Here is a 10,425-nt window from a genome sequence, read left to right as displayed (position 1 = left end):
ACCTTGTTCTTGAACCCAGGAAATGCGAAGACTTCTAGGTTTTGCTTCAGCTGAATGCAGGCCTTAATGCCTGTGAATATTCCAGCTCCTGGGAACACTGGGAAAGGCAATTTGCTGACTCAGCATCCTATGGGAACTTTGGCCCCAAATGCAGCCAAGAGAGGGCAGAGCCTGAAGCCAGCAGAGAACACATGGCTTCAGAGGGTCAGCACCCTTGAGCCGGAGAGACAGGCCCCACACCCTGTTCTCACAACTGGGAAGTGGAGCTTCAGCCCCAGTGCCTGGTGGGTGTCCCAGACGAGGGGATGTTTTCCCTGAAAATTCAGGTCACCATCTAGTCCAAAAAAGAGAACAGGAATTTTATTATATTTTAGCAGAAAGGGGACAATAGTGACAATAATATAAATCATATCACATCCCTTTTCTGCCCAACACCCTCCAGAGACAGGAAGTAGATTAGCGGTTGCCCAGAGCAAATGGGCCCAAAGGATCTCTTTGTTGGAAAGGTTCTAAATTTGGAGTGCGGTCACAGGTGCACAACTCTGTAAGCTTACTAAAAGAGATTTACAGTAATGCAAATAATTGTACACCTGAAATGAGTGACTTTTTTGGTATGTAAATTATACCTAAATAAAGCTGTTAAAAAGAACAAAGCCTCCTCTGGCTCCTTCTGTGGCTCAGAGCCAAAGGCAAAGTCTTGAAAACAGCTCTCACCGGGTTCACAGGGCTGCAGCCACAGTAGTCTCCCTGTGGCTTTGAAGTTCTGGCTTGGGGTGGGGTCGGTATATAGGCTCTCTGAGAACAAAAACTGCACAGGTGACTTGTAGTGTTTGCCAGTATCTTCGTAAAAAAATTCCCACCATGGCCAGTTTCGATTCCCATCAGTTTCAACCTACCAAAATTTAACAACTGGCTTGCGAGGTTTCTGAATATTAGCAGGCTCTCAGGCGGCCCTGCAGGCTGGCTCTGGCCGGTGCTGCTTCGTGACTCATGTCAGCAGGACTCCTCTCCAGGACACGCCATCCACATGCTCACTGCCTCACCTCCCACAGGGCTCAGCTCCTGGAGGCTTCGGCCAGCTCCCTCACTGAACGTGGGACCCTCTCCCATCTGACACTTTCTACCTGCCAGTCTCCGCTTCATTTTTCTCCTCAGGATCTATCACTTTCTAACATTCAAGATATTTTAAAATATATTTTTATTTTTATCTTTTCCAGCTTGTCCCTTATTGAGGTATGACTGACAAATGAAATTGTATCCACTTAAGGCGTAGGAGGTGATGATTTGATACACGTGTACATGACCTAAGTGATCACCACGGCAGGGCTTCCTGCCTTCCAGGTACTGTGCTGCTCACTTTGCAGGTATCATCTCATCTAACACTTACAGCCCTCCTAGGCATTGTATGCCATTTTACCAGTGAGGAAACTGAGCCTCAGAAAGCACAAGTGACATGCCCGAGGCCATACAGCTGCTTAGGAGCAGAGCTGGGGTCCAAATTCCAATCTACAGGCACCTCCGATGCCACACCACGTACCCACAGTGTGTTTTGTTTCTGGTCCTCCCTGTGACCTCCAGCCCTCCGCTGCCCACTCAGCATGAGCAGGGCAGGGCCTCCCCTTACTCAACAATGACCCATACGTCTCCAGGGCCACCCTTGGTCTTCCAGAACCCCAGAACTCAGAACATTGCTGCTGAGGCTGCTGTGGCCTCAGTGTGTCCCAGAAGGGACTCCATTTCTGTCTCTGGATTTCTTTAGAACACGCAGCTGCCTTCGGGTCCTGCTCTGGTCACAAAGGGAAGCCAGGAGCCTCCTCTCCAGGCTACGACTTCCCTCCTCAAGGGCCACAGAGTTTGCTGCCTGGCACTGGCTCGGCCCTGGCTCAGCCCCAGTGGGCCTGGGAGAAGCCAGGCTCCCTGCAGGTATGAACTTCAGTGAAAATGGCAATTCCTTTTTTTTAAAATAATTTTATTTAGTTATTCCTTTCTTTCTTTCTTTCTTTCTTTCTTTCTTTCTTTCTTTCTTTCTTTCTTTCTTTCTTTCTTTCTTTCTTTCTTTCTTTCTTTTTTCTTTCTTTCTTTCTTTCTTTCTTTCTTTCTTTCTTTCTTTCTTTCTTCTTTCTTTCTCTCTTTCTTTCTCTCTTTCTTTCTCTCTTTCTCTCTTTCTTTCTCTCTTTCTCTCTTTCTTTCTTTCTTTCTTTCTTTCTTTCTTTTTCTTTCTTGGCTGCACTGGGTCTTTGTTGCTGTGCGCAATCTTTCTCTACTTATGGCGAGCAGGGGCTACTCATTGTTGCGGTACGCGGGCTTCTCATTGCAGCTGCTTCTCTTGTTGGGGAGCACGGGCTCTAGTCGTGCGGGCTTCATCAGTTGTGGCACTCAGCCTCAGTAGTTGTGGCTCGTGGGCTCTAGAGTGCAGGCTCAGTGGCTGTGGCGCACGATCTTGGTTGCTCAGAGGCACATGGGATCCACCCGGACCAGGGATCAAACCCGTGTACCCTGCATTGGCAGATTCTTAACCACTGCACCACCAGGGAAGTCCAAAAAATGGCACTTCTGACTGAAGAGCCCTCACCTGGCAGCCTCCCTTCTGCCAAGGTGGTTACACATACATTTAAATGTGAATTTCAGCATAAATGGCTACACATTATGATCACCAAGAGGGCTTAAAAAAAAAAAAAAGTTGCCCATACTCACCCCACCCCAGATCAATGAAACTGAATCCAATGGGTTTGAGTTCAAGCATCAGTATTCTTTTTAAGCAACCTGGGAGATTGCAGAAACACACAGTCATGGTTGAGAATCACTGAAACAGACCATGCCGTTTGTCTGAGAATTAAATTGGGTTATTTGTTTATTCATTATTTCAACATTCATTAAGCTCCAAATCTGGGCAGGGTACCATTCTAGAAGGAGGGGAAACAGCTGCGAACTAAGGCGCTGACATTAAAAGCTTAGAAATATAAACAAGATACACTCAGAAACAATAATAACAAAATTGGAAGTAAACAGGGGTGATGTGACCGAGAGTGCTAGAAGCTGAGGTGGGGGAGACAGAGTGGCCTGGGGAGACCCCTCTGAGTTGCCGGGGTTTGCACTGGGAACTTTCAGAAAAGGCTGAAGATGAGGGTAAAGGGTTCCAGGCAGAGGCAAAGGCCCCGAGGCAGGGTGTGCTTGAGGAGAGGAACAGAAAGCAGCGTGCCTGGTGCACTGGACTGAGGGGGCAGAATGGACCACCAGCGTCAGCGGGGAAAAGGGCTGCGGAGGCCAGAGCTGTCCAGAGGGGCCCAGAGAACAGAGGCCAGGTCCGGTTGTCCGAGACAGCAAGCCATGGACCTTTTAACAAGAAAGCAATGTGAACCACCTTATGTTTAAAAAGAAAACTGCTAACTGCTCTGTGGGGACCGATGGGGGAGGCAGAGAGGATAAGTAGGGGGATGAGAATGGAGACCACTGCTCCAGCTGGACGAGGGCCGGCGACACTGGGACGGGGCCTCTCGGCAGAACGCTGGTGGAGGTAGCGCGCACCTGGTGCTCAGTGCACTCGCTGGCAGGTAGGAAGCCCCTCCATGTTAGCTCTTCTCATTCTCATCTTTATCAATAAAAGTTTCCCATCGCCACACCCGCCACCAGTAGCACAGGGGGGAGGATGCTGGGATCTGTGGAGCTGGGGCAGATGGTGCCTGAGGAGACACAGCAGGGCAACAAGGGATGTCTGGCCAGAGGGGCAGGCGCAGGGAGAACTGAGGGCCACAGGCCCAGACAACAGAGGGGCCCAGGTGGGTCTGAGGGAACAGCGCCTGGGCTGGGCTCGAACGGGGTCCAGAGTTCGAGGGCAGTCCTGGGATGAGGTCGGACAGAGCCTTGGCCACAGTCAAGAAGAGAGTACAGGGGAGAGAGAGAGAGAGACTCCTCTCCCTGCCTTCCTCCCCCCGCCCCCCAAACGTGCTCCCAGAAATGCAGAGTTCATGTCTTTGCTTCCTTCAGTAAAATGTCCACTTCTGGGTGACATCTCTATGTGAAATGTCTACGTGGCTGTTTCAAATGTCAATACCCCCTCACCTGATCCCTTTCACCCATTCTCTGATTTACTTTTTCTCCTTAGCACTGACCAGCACGTGACCTACTCTGTCTTTTCCCTATCTCATTCACTTTTTTCCTCTTCTGGAATAGAAGCTTCGTGAATGCAAGAACTATAGTCTATTTTATTCACTTGTATACCTAGAACAGTACTCAGCACACGTGGAGACCTTAAAAAATATGCGATGAATGAACAAATGAGTGAGTGAGTGAGTGCACAGGAGTTGTGACTGTTTCCATGAGGCAAGAGGGAAGACTGAAGTGGGCAACGTCTGACGGTGGAGGGCTTTCTGCAGGGCTCAAGGGCTTGAGCTCCATCCTGTGAGACCTGGGGCACTGGAAGCATTCAAGGGCTCATGTTCCAGCCCACCCAGGTTGGCAGGGGACCTGGCTCCTGCCTCTTGGAGGAGGGAGCCTCCCACTTCTCCCTCCCCTCGAACTGATCAGGAGTCCCTGGGAATCCTGTGTGAGACACCTGTGAGGGGAGAGCATGGTAGGGCGGCCCCCAAGCCCCCACTGCCTCCACTGCCTCAGATGCTGGATCTTCCCCCAAGTCCTGGTGCTGAGGTGAGACCACAGGCTCAGGCTCCCCTTCCCTCTGAGAAGTGCCGTCAAGATCTCTCAGACAGGGTCTAACAACCTCGAATCGTGAGATTTCCTTCCAAAAGGTGCATTGGTACTTTTGCAATTCCCTCCAGCCCCTGTCAAACAAGCAATTCTGGGTACCAAGGGTTTGGAAGGAGTCACCAATGGTCAGTTGCAGGAAGGTTCTGGGTGGCCCTCACTGCCTTATGTTTACATAACTGAGAAGGGGTTATTCCAGTGATTTTCTGTAAAATAAAAGTTACCTCTCTAGTACTTTGATCTACCTCCCTAGTACTTTGATCTAGACAAAGAACTTTTAGATGATGGTTTCTCTTGCCAGTAAATGATGGATGAACAAATAAGCTAACAGGTGCCAACTAGAGAATGGAGCTTGCCACCCAGCTCTACAAGAATTAAGCCATGAGCCACTGCAAGTTGCTCACCTTCCACACACCCTGAGAGGAGCCCAGGGCAAAGGTGAGGAATGAGACACTCTGTGCTCTGGGAAAACTGGCAGAACAGGCCTTCAGAAAGTTAGAAATTTTCAGCAGAAACTTTTTGTGTACAACCCAATTTCTTGCATCCTCCCATGCTTAGAAAAGCACTAAAACCAATAACCAGGACATGGGTTCCTTGTGACCAGCAGCAACCTTCTGCCAAGATGTATGTTTGATTGCACAAACCCCTTCACCAAAATTACCTACATACTGACCTCCCCCCTTATATCTACTGAGCATTTTCTCAGAGCCATCTGAGAGGCTGTCTCCCCAGGCTATCGTCCTCAACAAGACACTCAATGAGCTAACTCACAGCTCTTATGTTGTGCATTTTTTCCCCAAGTCAACAAAAATGAATTAATACTAAAAACAAAAGTTCCATCTCATAGTCATCACACTGCCCAGACTTACCCAGGGCTAGCAAGTGGCATGTCACCTGGTAGGTCCAGGGACCCTGGGGATCATTAAGGACCCCTCAGGCTGGGTGGCAGTAATGAGCCCTTTGGCTGAAATGCTGATTTGAATCTCACACATCACTCAGCTTTCCAGAAAACCAGGCTCTCCACCCTGCCTTCATCCTTATCTCAACTCTCCTGTATTGATTTTATTTGACTAGGCGGTTCTCAGCCTACAGGCAGCAGGACAGAATTACCTGCAAGGCTTAAGAGACATGACAATCAATGACAATACATGGATGTCAAGTAGATTCTGACTCAGACAAACGTGAAACTTATGAGATAATCAGAGTAGTTTACTGTCTGGATATTTGATGATATGAGGAATGATAGTTAATTTTGGTAAGTGTGATAATGGTATTGTGGTTATGCCTTATTATAAAATCTTCATCTTTTAGAGACTCATAATGAAATATTTATGGATGAAATAATATGATGCCTGGGACTGGCTTCAAAATAATTCAGGGCAGGGAGTCAATGGGAGTATAAAAGAGATAAGATTGGTGATAAGAATAACTGAGGTTGAGGAATGAGTTACCCTGGGGGTATGTTATACCACACCACTCTATTTTTGTTTATGTTCAAAATTTTCCAAATAGGAAGTTAAAAAACAAGAATCATCTGGAGAGCTTTTAAAACATACAGATATCTGGACCCCACCTTGAGCAATTTTGAATTAATAGTCTAGGGTCAAAGGGGGATCAAAATCTTAAAAGCTACCCAAAGAATTGTAATGTGAATCCAGGTTTAAGAAGTGCTAATCAAGCACAAGTTCTTTAAGAATCTTCACAACTGCTCCAGGAGGCAGGACCACTCGCCCATTCTGCAGGGGGAGATGCTGTGCTCTGACAGTGGACTTTGCAAATCTGAGGATCTGTGACCATGTCCAGAGTCCAAAACCTGAGGTGTGGGCATGTGGGCAGTGTGGTATGGTGGCTTAGATGCAAGGGGAACACACCTTTCCTGCTGGGGGCCAGATAATAAGCATTTTTGGCTTTGCAGGCCATGTAGGGTCTCTTTTGCAACTACCTAACCCAGCAGATGTGGTAAATGCAGCCACAGACGAGAGTGATGGAACAGGCGTGATGGTGATCCTCTAACACTCTGTTTACAAGAACAGGCAGCGGGCCGTAGTTTGCAACCCCTGGTTTAGACTCAGAGGCATGGGGCTTAGATACAACTGAGCTCAATTCTTGCTCCTTCTTCTTAGATGAGTCTCCACCTTTGCAAGGGGGGGCATCATAATTGTACCCCCTTATAGACATGCGGTGAGCATTAATGAGATGACGACTGTAAAACTCAAACGGGAGAGGAGACTGGGTCTGCAGTGGTGAGCAAAGAGCGACAGGGCTGGGGTTTCAGCACAGAGAAGGCACAGAGGGTGGGACCCCTTTCTCAGGACTCCAGAAGCATCAACGCTCTAGTCATTCCTCCCCATTGTCCCCCCTCCTGATAGGAAGGCAAGATTTTATCTCCTTCGGGGAAGGTAACGGTTCCTTCTGTCAACATGTTCTTCCAAGCCTAGAGTTTATAGCAGTAAACCTTCGAGTATTCAAAAACTCTTTTCTTTCTGAAAAGCCCAGTTCTTGCAGTTGGAACCCTAGCTTGCAAGTGCCTTGTCCCTGCTGAGTTTCAAAGGCCTGTTTTGCAACCCCAAAGCAAAAATCCAATTCTGTTCTCTGTTGCCAGCCTCAGTTCTCTTCTGACACAGGATGTGATTGAACGGTGGAGGCAGGGTCAACCAGGGGTGGTAGTTGCAGGGGAGCCTCAGTTACTGTCTCAAAACACCATTCACTGCATCAATTTTGCAGGGGGGCACTAGAGAGGCAGTACATTATTGTGGTTAAGGGCATGGATTCTGTAGTTAGATTGCATTGTTTAAAATCCTGACTGTCACCTATTAGCTCTGTGGCCTTAGGAAAATCACTTAACCTCTATGTTCCTCATTTTATACTCACTACATGGGGATTATAATAGTACTATACCTACCTTATAGAGTTGTTATAAGAGAGGTGATGACAATAGAATGCATTAGAACAGCGCCTGGTACATGGCAAGTATGTTTAGCTACAGGTATTTATAAAATTTAGCACTTGAGAATTGGTCACAATTCTTTATATATTTGACCCAAAAATTACATTAGAAGATCTACTTTTAAAAAAATTCTCAGATAGTGTGCCAAATGTATTTCCCAGGTAAATATCAAGTATCTATTCATTCCTTCATTCATGTTCATTTTCCTATCATAAATGCCAGGTCCTAGGAATACAGCACTCAGCGAAGAAACTGAGGTCCTTATAATAACTGAGGTCCTTAATCTGAACATGCTATATGTCTTCTTTTTTTAAAATAAATTAATTTATTTATTGGCTGCATTGGATCTTCACTGTGGTGCGTGGGCTTCTCATCCCAGTGGCTTCTCTTGTTGCGGACAGAGCACGGGCTCTAGGTGTGCAGGCTTCAGTAGCTGTGGCACACGGGCTCATCTGTTCCACAGCATGTGGGATCTTCCCGGATCAGGGATCGAACCCATGTCCCCTGCATAGCATGCAGACTCAACCACTGTGCCACCAGGGAAGTCCCTATATATCCTCTTATTTAAAACACCTGGGTAGTCTGTATACTACACAGGAAAATGGCTCTGTGCTTGGGGAGAACATGCAAAGATCTATGACAGTGAACCTATGCCCTAAACTATTAGGGAAAACATGTTATCAGGGAGAGTGGAGTTTACAGAGAGGCAACTGCTGACCCAGAGCATTCTAACAAATAAGAATTGTAAAAAAAGATAAATAAATAAAAAGAAAAAAAGAAAAGAATGAGGAAAAAAGAGGAAAGGAAATCATGATATATACTCTTATCGGAAGGTTTCTGGGATATATTTCATATCACTGAGTAAGACACTCAGAAAGATAAACAGTATGCATATCTAGTTCCATTATGTTTATGTATGTACATTCAAAAATACATTCATACCAGCATTTTCAACATCAATCAAGATCCATCCCAAACTGTTAACAGTCACTTTCTCAGGGGTGGGGTCACGGGAGAAATTTTTATTTTCTACTTAACATTTTTTTATTGTATTGCTTGGAAGTTTTATGAGTGTTCATTGTGGTGATTACTTTTAAAAGAAATAGTTACACTTGAGATAATTTGCTCAAAAATCAAATGGGGTATACTGCCAAACAGTGAACTTCTCATCAAAAGAGGTATTCAAGCAGGAGCTGGAGGAGCATGAAGCAGAGGCTGGAATAGGGACTGGACCAGTCATCTCTGAGACCCAGCGGCTCACCCCGGGATTCTGGACTAGGTTTCACATCTGAAGAATTCTCACCTAGTGTCCGGGGACCCAGTGGGCTTGAGAGGTTGGCATGTGGTTTGGCTTTCTGCTGCTCTGAGCTAACCTCGTGCAATTTCCACGGGCCCTGAGGTTAATCTAACCCTTTGACTCTCCTTTGCCAGCTTGCTTTGCTAAGCTGTGGGCACTGCTAGGGAGGTCGTGGAACATGCTCAAGCCATGTTCTCTACATCGGGACTGACCTGGCAGGGGAAGAGACTGGAAGGGAGTGATGACATGGGGCCCCACCACCTGTGTTGATAAGGGTCCTTGTTCCCCCTGCTGCCCCTGCAGGACAGCCATGGAACTGCTCTGGATGTGTCTGATGGTGGCGGTCTCTTGTGTCGGCATGGTCCAGGACTCACCAGAGCTGGACGTCAAGGAGTCCAGCACCAACATGTCCCAGCCCCTGCATATCCTGGTGGAGAAAAACTTGATGGTGCTAACACCTGCCGGCCTGACCCAGGTGTTGAAGGAGACCCGCTTCCTGATGGTGCTTTTCCGTGAGTGTCCCCCGCTCCTGGGCAGCGGTGATGGGTGGGCTGAGACCTGCCCCCTTTTTCCTGGCAGCCAGAGGAGTTTTAAATATTGCTAAACACATGAGAACACATTTTAATAATAATTTTAGAAATAATATATATAACATCATCCTCGATTTCCAGATGAGAATACTGAGGTCCAGGGAAATTAAGCAGTTTGCAAGATGCTGTGTTGCCACTTTCATCTTGATTTGTATCTGGCTCCTTTGCCCCACTGAAGGCAAGAAGCCAGGATTTACCCTCAGGTGTCTTTACCGTTCTGAACCTCAATTTTCTCCTCTGTAAAATGGGCATAAACATAAGGGCCACACTGGATTATTGTGAAGACTAAATAAGATAGTGCCGGAGTCCAGCTCTGGCGGGTCCAGGAGTACCCAAGGGATGAGTGGCGTCGGCGCAAGGAAGAGACGAGGAGGCCTGTGTCAGCTATGCAGGATCTCTCTTTATTGTCAGAGCTTTGTGTGTTTATATAGTAAACATATCTCAGAAAAAATCTTTTATGGCAGAGCATATCTTCCCTCAGCATCTACCAGTTTCTTTCTTTCGTCAGGTTTGGCTTGCAAACCTTGTGACGCTAAGGTAAACATATGTAAATAACTTCTTAATCTTCTATCTAAGCAAACTATAGCCCTTAGCACCCATACAAAACCTTGTGACTCTGAGGGAAGCATATGTAAATAACTTCTTAATCTCCTACCTAAGCAAACTATAGCCCTTAGAACCCACACCTATGCCTAATGTCTATACTTATGCCTTGCTGCAATCATAAGCATTACAAAAAGAGCCACCCCTCCCTTTTCTCCAGCATTTAGTAGCCTGAGGGGCCCGCCTTTTCCACCAAGGAGTGGTGGGAGGGGACTTGGTGGGGCAGACACGGAGAAAGAATGTGTCAAACCCTGGTTCTTTCCTGAGGACAGAGAAACAGGGAGGGG

At 47.0% G+C, this 10,425-nt stretch overlaps 1 protein-coding gene across 1 annotated transcript in view; it reads left to right on the top strand.

The window, feature by feature from the left end:
- The first annotated feature begins 9,255 nt into the window (after window positions 1–9,255).
- PDILT (protein disulfide isomerase like, testis expressed) overlaps window positions 9,256–10,425 on the top strand; it is a 35,086-nt gene continuing 33,916 nt past the window's right edge. The window contains exon 1 of the mRNA XM_057695730.1: window positions 9,256–9,457. Coding sequence (XP_057551713.1) covers window positions 9,256–9,457 — 202 coding nt within the window. The remainder of the gene's footprint in view (window positions 9,458–10,425) is intronic.

Source organism: Hippopotamus amphibius, chromosome 9 (genome assembly GCF_030028045.1).
Source record: "Hippopotamus amphibius kiboko isolate mHipAmp2 chromosome 9, mHipAmp2.hap2, whole genome shotgun sequence".
NCBI lineage: Eukaryota > Metazoa > Chordata > Mammalia > Artiodactyla > Hippopotamidae > Hippopotamus > Hippopotamus amphibius.
This window is presented reverse-complemented; position numbering and strand designations above follow the sequence as displayed.